General features: G+C 36.6%; 1 protein-coding gene across 1 annotated transcript; it reads left to right on the plus strand.

Annotated features, from left to right (window-relative positions):
- Positions 1-72: 72 nt before the first annotated feature.
- MRPL23 (mitochondrial ribosomal protein L23) lies at positions 73-14998 on the plus strand. The gene is made up of 5 exons (XM_026706564.2): positions 73-137; positions 3340-3462; positions 4479-4561; positions 7052-7125; positions 13768-14998. The coding sequence occupies exons 1-5, from the start codon at positions 121-123 to the stop codon at positions 13927-13929; spliced, it is 459 nt and encodes a 152-aa protein (XP_026562349.1). The 5' UTR covers positions 73-120; the 3' UTR covers positions 13930-14998.
- Positions 14999-15522: the final 524 nt, after the last annotated feature.

The raw sequence follows: 15522 nt of genomic DNA on the forward strand, positions 1-15522 counted from the left end.
CCGCACTCTTGGTGTTGCGGATCTTGACTTTCCTACCTCTATACAGCTTTCTTTCCCCGGATGTTCTTCTGCTCTTCCGCAGCGACTGAGCGCTGCGGCAGCGGCGGCTAAATAGGAATCATGGCTCGGCGGGCTTTGTGAGTATTACTCCCCCCCCCCGCCCGTCCCGGGCTTTCCCTGACCTTGGCAGCTCAGTTGAGCGCGGACAGTCCCGGTGGTCTCCCCGTTTGCAGAGCAAGGTGGAGGTGGGGTGTCGCGTGCCTTCCCAGGGTCTCCCCCTTCCGCTTTCAATTTGGGCTAGATGCTTGTTTGCAAGTTGTACGCTCCTCGTTGGTCCAAACTCTTCGAAACTGGGAATGCTAGTTTTGTGCAGTGCCCTGTTCCAGCAGGTGCTTTGTAAAGCACGCGTAACGCCGCCTCACGCGCTCGGCTTCCCTTGTTTTCAAACGAGAGAGAAAGAGAGGGAGAGGGTTTCCTTTTTTTTCTTTTTTCATCATTCCTTCCTATGTGACTATCGGTTGTATAATGCTTGCTTTTTTAAAAAATTAGTGTGGTAGAGAATGATGCTTAGTGGTTATTAAATGTCATCGCCTTGGTTTGATTCCAGGTGACTGGACAAATGCCCACCGTTTCAATCTGTTTCTAGTCACAATTTGCAGCTCTTCCAAGGACATTTCAGCAGTTTATTTGATGCTGTCCATCTACTCAATTCTTATACTTTTATCAACCTTGCCAAGCATAATAGAGGTTTGTGGTCCAAAATAACCTCCCATCACATGCTGAAAGTGTGCTCGTTTTTGCTGGCTGATCATCCTCTCAAAGGAACCATCAGTCTTTATTTCATCCAAAACCGATTAATTTTTTTCCTGCTATTTATAAGTACTCTTAGTATTTATCTCTTAAATCCATAATTCAGAAGATGAGTACTTTCTTGGTGTATAACTTTCATAGCTATTCGTTATACGCACACCCATAAAATTCTTGCTTTATTCTGATCTTTATTATCCAACTATTGAAATGTGCTTATTAAGTTTGCCATTGCCTCTTCTCTAGGATTATTTCAGATTTAAATCAAATTTAAACACATTGGTGATAGTTCATTCCTATTTCACGGTTACATATTACAGTGAAGCCAGACCCTATATAGATGTGAATGTGATTACTTAATCAGAGGGATATGATTTACATTTGCAGGAAGACTCAAACAATATATAACTGGTCAGGAAAGTTTTATTAATGATTATCTAAATATGCACTCTTTTTAGATGCAACTTTAATACCCATTAACCTTTAAGAAAAGTCATAGTTTTCAGTTTTAGAAAGAGGGGATACTTCTTAGTTTTTTGCCCATGATTGTTTTACCTCTAGGTAGAAAGTTTGAAAAAAAATATTACCTCAAAGGGTCTCTTGCATCCTACTGCTCTTTTTCTCCTACTTTTTATTTCAATAATTCTTGACTTTCTGTAGGGTTATCTGCATAGCAATAGCAATAGCACTTAGACTTATATACCGCTCTACAGCTGTCTGTAAGCGGTTTACAGAGTCAGCATATTGCCCCCAACAATGTTGGGTTCTCACTTTACGCACCTCAGAAGGATAGAAGACTGAATCAACCTGGAGTCTGGTGAGATTTGAACTGTCAAATTGCAGGCAGCCAGCAGTCAGCAGAAGCAGCCTGCAGTACTGCACTCTAACCACTGCGCCACCGAGGCACATAAACTACGGTATCAGAAATGTATTCCACAGAACTGTAGGAATATGCTCAATTATATTACTTTTAGCTTTACGTTCTCCCCTCTGATTCTTGCATATATATCCTGACCTTTCCTTACTAAGATGTTAATTCCATACTGGTTCTAGTGAAGTAATTTTCCTCTTATAGTTCTTTTCCCTTGGTAGTTCAGTATACCTGGAAAGTTTCATATTTCCTGTTTATTGTCTGTGAAAGCTGAGTATCTGAATGACTTGCCTCTCTTTCCTAAGTGCTTCCATGTCCAAAATTTTTGCAATAGCTTCACATTAGAAATGCTCATGTGTCATTTGAAAAAGATTTTCATTATCACATCATTGCAGCTACCATGGGAAAGCTTGTTACTGGAAAAACATACGCAGTGTTTTATACAAACTGATGCTATATCTCGTAAGGCATATAAAAAAATCCCATTTAATTTCTAGAGAACATTATTTGTACAAGATTTTATAATATTTGAAGTAGATCTAGAGTTTAAGTGCTATAAGTATAAAATTATTCTGGTACAGTGTTTTTATTGCCCTTTATTATTTCCCTCATTTGCTTTTTTATGATTATAATTATTATTTACCTGTTTGTTTCAGTTGTTTGTTCCTGTTCTTGCATTGTTTACATCTAATATGATAGCTGTTACATTTCCCATAAATCAAATATACAGTATCTGCTTTTAACATAATGCAGCTTTCATAATTATTCTGCTATCTATAAGTTCATATGATATTAATTCTCAGTAACTATTTACACAAGAAATAGTATAGTTGTTTTTTTCTTAAGGGGTTTGGAAATTGTCTAAATAGTCTTCTGGAACATATGGGGATATTGCTTTTAGGGTGAAAAAAAGCCTCTGAATGTTTAGTTTAATTATAATGTATCGTATATAATTCACTAATTTAATAATAATTCACTAATATGTATATAAATATGTACATGGGTGTTGTATGTCACCCTAACAGCTGAAATATTTAACCAACACGGAAAGCTTTGAATGAAGAATTAATTTCTTACTGCTTTATTTTATTATTTATTTTATTCTTTGCTTTATTCTGCTATACCCATGATGGTGAACCTATGGCACGTGTGCTGGAAGTGGCACGCAGAGCCATTTCTGCCGCCCGGAAGAGCCTCACTGCGCATGCGTGTGTGCTCCCTGCTAGCCAGCTGATTGTCGGGTATCTGCCGCACATGCACAGGGGGAGACATGCATGCATGCGCAAGGGGAGGGGCACACGGGGGACGTGCACATATGCATAAGGGTAGGAAGAGTTGTATAAGCATTGCATCATGAATGCAGGTACATGAGCACATGAGGGCGCGTGCACTTTCGGCATGCAACATGAAAAAGGTTAGCCATCACTGTGCTATACTATTGAATAGAAAGCCTAATACAGCTGTATTTAAGGATTGGAGATAATTATTGAAAACATAGCACATTAATTTTTATTGCTTCCTTTCTTTAGCCATGTATGCATAAGACAACAATTCTCCTTATATTAAAAAAAATGTCTAGTCGGATTTTACATTCTCCACATGCTTTACATTTACAAGAATTCCATAGTTCTCAGAAATATATATTTTTTCTTTGTCCATAGTTATCCCCTTTATCAGTTAGGAAATCCTCCAACAAGAATTTTCCGGACAGATTACTTCTTGACCCTGGTGAGGCCTGGCGTCCCACTGCCAGAAGATACGGTACAGTTCCGCATCCCCATGGAGTAAGTACATACAAACGAAGAAGATAACACATTTCTTCTTGAGTTGAAACTATTGGGAATAATGTTATCCAGATTCTCAGAGTGCCATAATAGTGAAGCAAGTAGATTATGCAACCTTATCAGTAACAACTGGAGCCGGTTTGCTTGTTCATCTGTGTGTATACTGTGTTCCTTCCCTGTAGGCTGTTCCACAACTCTGAGGAGTTCTTATAAAGGATGATGGTTCTTACACTTCCCTGTCCAAATCTCTGTGGACTGATTCTTTTTGATTGGATCAGATAGAGGCTTAGGAGAATTTTGAAATAGTCTGTTTCCCTCCCTAGGTGCTGAGGTTGAAAAACACTGCTCTATAGTAAAATTTTCCAGATTGAACCTGGAAGTAGATCAGGATTGCATATTTTATAAATCTTTTAAGTGCCTGGAAGTTTCTCTCTCTCTATATATATATATATATATTATACTTAAAAAAGATTTTACTTTTTCTCATGTACTTCCTGGAATAGCCCTGTAAAGACACCATGCTGCATTATTACATAACTGATTCTAAAAATGTCAGCAAAGTATCTTCTGCTCTTCACAGACCCCAGCACTACTGTAAGCATTCATGGTTTTTTGTATGTTTTTAAAAAGCTTTTTCAAAATGGAAAAAATTAAATACTGTAACCCTGTCTGTCCTCAGAATGGTGGTCAAAAGTGAATGCTATCTGGACTTCATCCAGGCTCCATTTAATATTTAGTTTGAGTTCCAGCAGAAATCTCAGTAGCATTTCTTTTGGGAGAATGTAACCTCGCAGTTAACGATTCCTGTCTATCTGCAGGACTTTCATAATAAGATTTTTTCTCTTGTCCGGCTCGAGCTTTCTTAGCTTTCACATTGTTAATAAAAACAGTTTTCCAATATATCAGGATGCTTCTATCAAAGACAGGAATTACTGAATACCATTATGCTTACTGTAATTAATATTCTGACATTGTTCCTTAATGTGCTTCAACTGTTTGCTTGCTTTTTGGTACAGCATGACAAGAGTAGAATTGAAAGAGTACCTTGAAAAAATATATAATGTGCCAGTAGCTGCTGTACGAACCAGGATACAGTATGGTGAGTCTTCAATTGAAGAACATTGATTATTCATGATTGACAAACTCACTTTCACATACTTTTTGTTTTCTAAATATTTGCTATTTAAAGAAACAATTGTAGTTTGTTGTAGTGCAAGTTATATTCCTTTTCAAAATAGTCATTTCTTGCATGAATTGGGACTTGTCATTTCCTTGTTTTTATGAAAATCAAACCTGAGATTATATTAATTTTTAAAAGTGTTGTGTTAATTCAAAACTGATACTTGATTTAACTTCTTAAATTATTATTTCACTTCCTATAACACTGTAAGAGGAAAAGCCTCAAATCCTGTTGGGTTTTGTGCAAGGTAGAAGTACAGATTAAGTACAGCAAATTTAAGAAAGTATATTTGTAAGACAAGGTAAGAAGCCAGTTTTCTAAAGAAATTAGTTCATGGCTTTTACCATCTGAAACAATTGGTGAGACTGGGAATTCAGTCAGATGATTTTAAACAGTTAACAGAAAAACACAATTTAATAGATGTAACAGAGGCTGATGGGATGATTTCCATGGCTTTAGTTTGGTAACTAAAGAATATATTCTAGTGAAAAGGAGCAGATATAATAGAAAGAAGGGAAGAGGAATTGCATTTTCAAAATATCCACATCTCAGAAAATTCTAGTGAATGAACTTGGTGACGGTGTAGAACATTTGGGTTAAAATAAATGGAGGAAATTGAAAATACAGAGGAAATGGGGAGATAAACTCTGCCAGACATAGGCTTTCTGGAAAATGTATGACTTGTTTCGCTGTCAGCTGTTTTAATCCCAGAATGCAAGAATGCACAAAAGGATTGACTACCCTGGACTTTATATTAGCCTACAACAAAGTTGTAGTTGGTGATATAGACATATGAAATGATGGGGAAAAGTGACTGTAAAATTGGAATTCTTGATATTGAAGAAAACTAAAAAGATTGTAATTCGACACATATCTTGAACTCTGAAGAAATGAATTTTTCATTTGGAAAAGTGATAGAAAAAGTTGCTTATAGTGGGCGAGAGTTTATAAAGCCACAATTACAAGCAAATCAAAGGAGGCAGGAAGAACAGCAAGAAAAGCAAATGTCAGATCACAAAGAACTTATGGGTATCTGAAAAAAGGATCCATACTGATAATAAATAAAAAAAATAACTAGAAATGAAGCAGTTTGCAACTGAAAAACTACTGTCAAGAAAGCAAAAGTTCTGAATGAAACGAGGCTGATGAATGTAGCAAGAAAGGCTTCTTTAGATATGTTCAAAATAAAAGAGAAAAGATAGTAACTACTTCACAAAAATGGCAAAATGTTAACAGGTATTAAAACAGCAAGGGGGGGCAAGCACTGTTGCTGTACTCTTAATTTGGCTCAGTGTTCTCCAAATACAGGATCTGTATTTCACCTGAAAATGGTGAAGAATAAGATAAAGAGGTAAGATTGAAATGTAAGGCTAAAAGAAATATGGATTTAAATCTCCAGAATTAAGTGAATTGCATCATAGGATACTATTGAGATGGTTGAGTCTTTGTGTGTTATATTTGAGAAACCCTGGAGAACGGGTGAAATGCTAGATGATGGGGAAAAAGACAAATATTAACTCTTATTTTAAAAGGGATAGAGGGTCGTAGGAAACAGAGAACTATAGATCATTACTTAATATAGTTGCCAGTTCTAAAGCTTACAGGTAAGAAAGAAGAATCATAATGATATCACGTACAGAAACATGCTGATTGTAGGAATGCTGTAAATGTATTATACATTGATTTCAGCAAATCATTGGACAATGTATCTCATTGCTTTCTGATTAGCAATATTCAATCATATTCAATTACCTTGAAAATATTCTCAGAGAGCTCATCAAACATATTAAGTGGGCTGCCACAAACGTCAATATTTGTGTTAATAACTTGAGATTTGTATAGCCGCCTTTCGCAAATGCACAATGCTGGGTAGCTTACAACAATTAAACATTACAATACATTACACAAATTACAACATTTATGAAAAAGATCTTGGAACACTAATTGAACTGAAAAGATGAGTGCAATGTAGCTATAAATAAAAGGTTGCATGAATAAAAGGATGATTTCTAAATCACAAGAAGGAAAAAATCCTCATCTAACCCTAAAATAATGAAATAGATTCAGAGAAGAAGAGTAAGGACGATCAGGGAACTAGAAATGAAATCTTTTGAAAAGAAATGCAAGAAACTAGGAATGTTTAATCTTGAGAGAGACTTGTTTCTTTGTCGAGACAACTATAATGTGTGAGTATGGTATTCGGTAACTTGTGAGTGGTAAAATTGCTACATGATTAATGCGTCAGTCCTAAATACTTCTGCACTGAGGGAAGAGTTTACCCACTCAGGAGTAGCCACAGGCTTCTTTCTAGACATCACGTAAATATGATTCCTGTTTTCTCTAACTGAAAGGGGTAGGGAAAAGGAACCATTAGCTTTTGGTAAGTCAATATGTTGGTCTATTTAACAGGCTCAAACAAACAGAGGGATGACAGAAATAGACGAATCAAGAAGCCAGACTACAAGGTTGCCTATGTACAGCTGGTGAGTAAATGCATCTGTTTGGAAGCTGGGAAAGTGAGGGAGTTGTGGTAAATTTTAGTTGAGTCAATTATTTATGGGTTTCAAAATTCTGTTATGAAGACATTGTTTTTCTAAAGGGTATTGAAAAGCGATTGAGCCCTGGGGAAACAGGATGCAAATTTCAGCCAGTCTGGACTGAGGGATCTGCTTTTAAGTTCTTTGAAGGTGAAAAAATCTGGGAAAAAATCCTAGGCATTAACTTGGATGACAAGCTGCTGAAGGAGTAAGAAATAGTCAGAACGCTGTCATTGGTAACTTAACCTATTAATATTAAAATGTTCTGTTTTGTACTAGTTGGCATATGTGGCATGGTAAAAGGCCTATGGAGATTTCTTTTGGAAAATCCGCACTACAAAGCTAAACTTGGCTTTAGTACTTAGGATAAGATGTTGTGAAATTCTCTGATTGAAAATATACGGATTTGCCATAAGTTCCTAGACAAAAAATTATAAAAGTAAACGTTATTTCCCCCATTAGCTCTCAGAGCATCTAGATCAAAAGAGAGCAAATCATATAGATTGAAAACTATTGAGGTAAATACACGGAGGGTTTTTGTTTGTTAATTGTATGGTAGAATATAAGAGAAGGCAACACTTTTGAAGTTAATGGGCATGTTTGGATTTTTGTAAGCTTGTTGCAGGCATTCTGATAAGCTGGCTGTTTGGGAGGAGACTTTGCTGCTCACAAAATAGCTCAGCCATAGGTTTTTGCAGAAGCACCTTTGCCCCAAAGGGTAAACTAGTCAGTTGGTTGCTAGTTACCACCTTCCTGCTTATAGAATTCACTCTTTACCTTTTCCCTTTTTTTCTGGATAGATGGGTAAAGCTGAAAACAAAGCACTGGGATGCACTACTTTTTATTTTCTAGAAGTACCTAGGAGTTTTTTTTTAATGGCCCAGGGATATTCTTGTCACTTAATATGAAAATCAGGTAGAAGAGATATATTGGTGCACTATTGTGGGTCCTTGATCAGAGATGGTATTCAGCAGGTTCTGATCAGTTCTGGAGAACTGGTAGCGGAAATTTTGAGTAGTTCAGAGAACCGGCAAGTACCACCTCTGACTGGAGATTTTACAGTATCTTTCCCCTGCCACTCCCACCAAGCCACGCCCACAGAACCTGGAGTAAAAAAATTTGAATCCCACCACTGTCCTTGATGGATCTCATTAAGCTGCACATTAGATTGATTTCTTTCCCCATCACACTGTTAGTTATGTTGTTCCAATAGCAGTTGTTTCTCCATTAAAGAAATAGAGATCAAAACTATACCCAGTTATTGATTCCTCTGCTCTGTTCTTTTAGTGTTGCATATCATAGACTCAAGATAACTAATCCCCCCCCCTCCCTCTCTCTCTCTCTCTCTTTTGGATAATGCTTTTGCAAAATCAATTGTCCACAAATAACTCCATCTTCTTTCAAAGGGCAGGATTTCATCTCTGAATGATGCATCAGACAGAAGTAGATAAAAAGCATTGGTGCTTTTGAGTTTCTCTGAAATTCAGTCTGGCTGAGTGCCTCTGTTTTTCTGGACTTGAGAGAGGGGCAGAGCCTGCACATGTCTCTTCCTCCATCCCCACTTTAAAATCTGTTTACTTACATACCAAAACCTAAATTGACCTTACGGTGTTTTGATCTTGGCTTGTCACTCTGAAGGCTCAGTGTTACAGGACTCCATTTGTGTGTGTGTGTGTGTGTGTGTGTGTGTGTGTGTGTGTATGGTTTTTGACAACTTTCCGATTTCAAGAATTTGCCATACATACTTGTGAGAATAGCTGATGTTGGAAATGGCTTTTATTTATTTTTAACTGCTTGTAGACCAATGGAATGTTTCTTCAGTCTTAACAAATGTAGCCTTACCTATATAATACTTTAAGTTGATTTTGATCGTATTCTAAACACTGGCTGCTATCTGCTCCAGACTGGAAAGTATTTCACCAATAATAGCTTCTAAGAGTTGTTTATAGTTATAGCTAATTCCTATTTTGTAGCTTTGATGTACCCTGTCACTTCTGTGCTGAAATGGTTATCATAGTTCAGCAGGCTTACCTAGACTTTATTTACATAGGTGAAGTAAGAGGCTTTAATTTTAGATTCCTGCATACCTGCTGATCATTTAAATATCTCCCTTGTTTTGCCTTAATTCAACCTCTGGTTCACCCTTACATTGGCACAAACAAATCCCTGGCTTAAGCAAGTTCACGTTTATCGCAGTTCCAGGTAATTTTGTAAGAAAGCAATCTGTTTGGGAAAGGTTTTTTTTTTTTTTAATGTTGGCTTTCTTAAATAGTCAATAGATGGCAGCATTATTCTTCCTTGCATTAGTTTCTTGACTAGTTGGCATTCTTAGGTGTCTGAGAAATACCGTTTTGTCTTGAAAGCAGCAGCAGTTACGTTTCTCTACTCTGGATTTCTGATTTCCAGGCCAACTTATGCAATATAATATGCATACATTAATCATTGCATTCAAGTGTTGGAAGATGAAAACGCTGATGGTTGGACAACATATAATACATAGCATTATGGGTGAAAGGAGAGAACTAATACATATACGTAGCAATCCAGGTTATCTTGAAGACAGAACTTTTTCTCTCATAGCCCAAACTTGGCAAATGAAGGTAGGGTTTTTCCCCTCCTTAGTTTAGATAGTATTTGTCTGCCATTGCAAATGACCTCAAATTATTGCTTGTGGTCAGTATCACCTTCTGTAGTTTCAGTTTGTTCTTTCTGTGCTTTTTCCCTCCTCCTCAGGAGAAAACATTTTGTAACCTTGGTTATAAAACAGAACTACTCCTTGCCTTTTCTATTTTAAAAGTTAGAACCAACTTCTTCATTACTAAGAAAATTGTTTCTGTGCCTTGAAAATTATATTCTTGTTTCTACTTGTTTGCAGAGTCAATAACTGCCTCTGTTAGAAAACCTAAAAAACATTTCTTTCCTGATTTGGAGCCAGTCATTTATATTAACCAGATAATTATTAAGTTCCATAAATGTGCTTCCTCGGTGGCTTTATGACCACTTGACAGATGTGACAATATTCCCAAGAACAAGTTGAGCAGAATTTAATTGACTTGGAGTCTACATTTTCCTTCATTTATGAAGTGTTTTGCTATAATGTATGCTAAACAGCTTATCAACAAGTGGCCATTAACCATTTTCTTTACTAAGCCAAATGATTGAACCTATTACAGATACTCAGATGTGACTTCAAATGAGTTAAAAGACTTATGGTACAGTTATTCCTGGAGATATGGTTCAAGTTATAGAATGGTCAAAATATACTAACTACTGAACATGCATAGTAACTATTTTTCACAAAGCTTTCAGCATGCAAGAGTCAAACCAGTGCAAAATTACTGCTGCGTATTGTGGAGAATTTATAAAGCTTTCAGTTTTGAGAGTTCAATATCTTGGCGGTTTCAAATCCTTTTTGGCTGCCAGCCAAGATCAGCATTTCTCAGCAAAACAAGGGATGGAAAGAGCCAAATTGTCTGCACTGACTTTTGTTTATTAAAAGGTTCCAGATACAGATTGATTTCTGCTCAATATTTGGTTTTGACCAGCCTTGAAATGGCAATTGCGAGCTTTTTCTTAGAGAGCTTGTATCCACCAGATTCTCCATTGTGTCTGAATATTCCTCCATTGCCTTAAAATAAAATGAGAAGGTGGGATAATACATGGTGCTTCATGGAAACCACTCTGAGTCATTTGCTTTAGTAATGTTGTGACAAATGTAACCAACATAGAAGAGAAGTGCAAGGACTAGAACCATGGCTCATCTTTGTAGGCCATATCCTTCCTTTTTGGACAGAACGGCTGTGTCTATCATAGACAAGGCCTCTCAGTTCTCATTTTGGCAGTAAGCCAAACCCTGGTATGTGTAGCAACATCAGTCAATGATGATGTTGTACATGCAAGTATAACATGTAGGTGGCAACCATGGATTGCCTGATGGGTTTCCAGTGCTCTCTTTGGAGTTATATTTCTTGTTTCAGTATTTTTTTAAAAAATGTCTCTATTCTGACGGATCCTGTTAAAAATAATGCAAAGCAACAGTCATATTCAAATAATAAAACAAAACCTTTTTTTTCCAGCCAATAAGAACCCGTTCAGTTTTTCCTTAAAACAAACAAGCAAACAACAACGTAATATGTTGCTTCTGGAAAATACCCGGGCTTTGATTTCAATAGACACTCACTCACACATACGCATACTCCAGAAGAAAATATTTAAGAGCTATGCAACTTCTCAAAACAGTGCCTAGTTTTTCCTCATTGAATACATATTGTGGAAATGACTTTTTGCAAACCACAGTGATGGGATTGAGTAGTTGTACTTATGGAAGGTGTATACTACCTGGATCAAAGTAGAACTTTGTATTGTACCCCAATGTTGTACACTGAGGTTCTGTTGACTTTAATCACAGCATTAGAAAGGGTGTTCAGCAGTGGTGGGATTCAATTTTTTTTACTACCGGTTCTGTGGGCATGGCTTGATGGACAGGGCAGGGGAAGGATACTGTAAAATCTCCAGAGGTGGTATTTGCCAGTTCTCCGAACTACTTAAAATTTCCACTACCAGTTCTCCAGAACTGATCAGAACCTGCTGAATACCACCTCTGTTGTTCAGTCTCTTGCTGATGCTGAAAATCTACTTCTGTAACACTTCTGGAGAATTATGGTACTGGAAAGGGGTGGAACCAATTATTCATGTTCAATGAGTCCAAGAAGAAATAGGATGCTTGTTAATGCATACCAGCAAGTAAAATTGAAACTTACAGCTGCACTTTTGTGAGTCCAATTGATTTACTCATAGGTTCAGATTAATAGCTGAAGACTAGGATACAAAACCTGGTTCATTTTAAAGGATAGCAAGAGTGCTCTTATAGTCTTAAGTTTATGTGTTGATTTTTAGTTCTTTTTTTAGTCCTTTAGTGATGGCCAAAAGCTGTTAAGGTATTCTGGAAAATACCTTCCAAAATAGCTCCAGACATTATTTTTATAACACATCTTTCTGTGCCACACTATTGTCTGATACATTTTATTAGTCTTAGTCTTCTACTTGAAGAGAATGGAAAGCTGACAAGGGTTGATTTTAACAAGATTGTCAACACTGCATACAATATGGAAAAATAGATAATGTCAACAGAATAAAATGCTGTTCTTGAATAATAGGTTCCTGCTGCTAAATAAAAGCTAAAAGGTCAGTAGATTATTGTTTTCCAAATGGGAGACGTTGAGTCTGTGGCAATGCTCTCTGTGTTGGCATTGACGCTCTTCATTATGAAGAATGATTGCTAAAACCTTTTTAATACTGCGTTTCAGGAATTACATAACTTCACAAATCTCTTTTAAAATCATATTATTTATACAGTTCTGTTTAGTATATTTTCTTTATTCAGCAAATACAGAGACACTAAATAGGCATGACCCATGCTTTAATGCATACAAATGGTGTTTTCTGTTTTATTGACAGAAGCTAGAGAAATAAAGTTAAACTACTCACAGTTGTGTTTAATAGATGCATTTTAATAGCAGTTTGGTTGATGATATTTTTATAATTGCTATCATAGAAGAACAATCTGAGCCAAGCAAAGAAATCTGCATATAATTGTGTACCATTCTAGTGCATTGCTTCCCCTGTCAATCTTCCTCCCTTACCCTTGTTTTCTGTGCAATCCACTATCTGTTCTTTGGGAAGCCCTTAGGTGTGTGTGTGCCCTTCCATTGTCTTGTCTTGGTCTCCAGTAATGTGTATATAGAGTTAAGGTATTGTTGGTCTTCTCTTTATAATTAGATGGAAGAAAACCATGCATTCTGAAACTATTGAAGACCTTCTCTTGGACTCATGCAGATACAGCTGCTACAGTTGAGAACTGTGCTTTTCTGGTTATAATTTTGGCTAAAAAATAATATTCTGGTTTTTAATTGAGAGCAAGTGTGGTTAAAGATTAAGGTGCTAGACCAGCATGAGGAAACTGGACTTCTGTTCTTGCCTTAGGTATAGGCACTAAGTCAGTTGAATGTCTTTGGGACGGTTGCTCATTCTCAACCCTAGGAAGAAGGTAATGGCAAAGTGCTTCCAGAATTGTTACCTAGAAAACTGCATGGACTTGTCTACATAGTCACAAGGAATTAAGATCAAGACTTATAAATTGAAGGCCAAAAAAAACCAAACCCCAAAGCATTCCTCCCACTTATGATTTAATATGATCAGGATTTTATTGACTTGGGGTTATTTCAAATGGTACAACAAATTCTTGCACTGTATTTCATTAGTGATTGTGTTTCCAATGTAACCGTGAATGTATTGAATTAGCAATGGATATTTGTTTGTTAACTGAGCAGTACAGAACTGGAAAATGTAATGTGATATACTATTTAGGATTTTGGACTCTAACAGAGGTAACTTAGGTTAGAAACTCTGCTTATCCATATGTTTACTGGGTGAAGTTGATTCAGTTACTATGAGTCGCTTGGCAGGAAGACTGATAAAGGATAATATTCTGCATCTTTTCCTTTCTGGACTAACTGAAACTTCCCATGGTTATCTGAAGAAACAGATACTATTGGAACGCATGATTAAACATTTGTTTTCTGTCTTTAGGCTGAAGGACAGACTTTCCAGTTTCCAGATTTGTTTCCAGACAAGGACAAAGCTCCTGAGCCTGAATCTTCTGAAGAAATTGAGAACAAAATTGAAAAAGAGAAACAGAAGAAAATTAATGATCTTAAACGTGGAGATGTTCCCAACTGGTTTTGGCATTGATAGAAGATCTGTTGTTTTAGGTTGGGGACCTTGGAGGGAACACTTTTATGAACACTTTTCATCCAGTCTTAGACTTCCTTTTTAAATATCATTGTATTTGTAAGAGCTTTACAAATATATTTAATCCCTATTTTGTGCAGCAATTATTTTGATAAAAAATGAAGAGCTCTGGACATAGAAGATGGCAAGTGTGGGGCATCAGCTTCAAACTGCAGTTAATTTTCAAGTTTGGAGGCATTGAAAACTTCATTAAGCCATTGGACAATATCTAATGGGTATTGTAGTGATCAAGGTATTAAGAGTTTGAATTATCCGGCTACCACTAAAATGAGACACGCTAAATCTTTGGGTTTGTTGGACTGCTCTGGGGTAATACCCTTGGAGTTTTAGATGGAATATGATTCTTCTCAAATTAATAGAATATTGGTTTGGAGGTGGAAATGGTATAATGTGTTCTTAGAGCCTAAAGTTCTCAAAACATACATATTCCAGCTGAATTTCATCCAGTAAAAGCCATTGTTGGCCTATGTTCTTTATTTGTTGGCTCCATCTCTAGAGAACATGGGTGTGTAGAAATGGGAAATGATCATTTCTAAAATTCAGGGGAAAACAGCCCACTCAAAAAGTTCTGTGTTGGCTGTAGCTAGACAGAACAAAACTTTTTTAGAACAATAACTTCAAAAACAATTTTGGAACTCCAAACCTGCCTAAATTTTGTTGCTGACATCCCTATTTAACTATTGACTGCTACATGCCATCCAATGTACAGAAATGTAGATCAAGGGCATTTTTAAAATACATATATATTGAAAAAATTTAAAAATCCTGTAGTAATCAAAATAAATCATTTCTACCCAGTTCTAGTACACTGTGGCTAGTAAACATGAGTATATTTTAGTGCATAAAATTTTGCTTTTGGGTGGGTTTCTGTTCCTATTTGTACTAGGAATGTTGCAAAACAAATTGCTTAAATTGTGGCATGTTAACAATTATGACTGCTGCCCCAGTACCATGTTTGTCAGGAGGCATTGATCAATAAACCAATAAAATATTCTATATTCACGCTGTATACATTCTGTATAGAATTTGAACTCTGCAACAATATTAGCAATGCTAATGCACTACATAGAAATGAGTACATATTTGTATTCATTGTGTGGCATCTGCCTACCAGTTCCTTGCCCATATAAGAAAATACAATGCATACACATTGAATTGAACTAATGGACTTTTAACAGCAAATAATACTTACAGTACAACGATAGTCAGAGATACAGATATATATATACTGTAAAAGCAAATTGCTTTAGTCAACTTCAACTGGCTGCCCAAATTGCATTTTTCATTAGTGGGGGGGGGGGGGCATGGACCTCAAAACTAGTACAACCTATCAAATTCTGGTAAATTTTATTAGCCATTCATTGATATTTGAAAAATGGTCCATGGAGGCTGGTGGCTGGATCTGTCTCTACTTCAGATGATGCAACAGACTGGCAGGCTCCCAATGTGCATCAGTCCAGGGGCGTGAGCTAATGACTGGGATAGAAACAGCAGCTTATGCCACTGGAGTGACACAGGCTGAAATTTCAGCCA

The sequence above is a fragment of the Pseudonaja textilis genome, chromosome 1 (assembly GCF_049901715.1).
Source record: "Pseudonaja textilis isolate UNSWEBS1 chromosome 1, rPseTex1.2, whole genome shotgun sequence".
Lineage (NCBI taxonomy): Eukaryota > Metazoa > Chordata > Lepidosauria > Squamata > Elapidae > Pseudonaja > Pseudonaja textilis.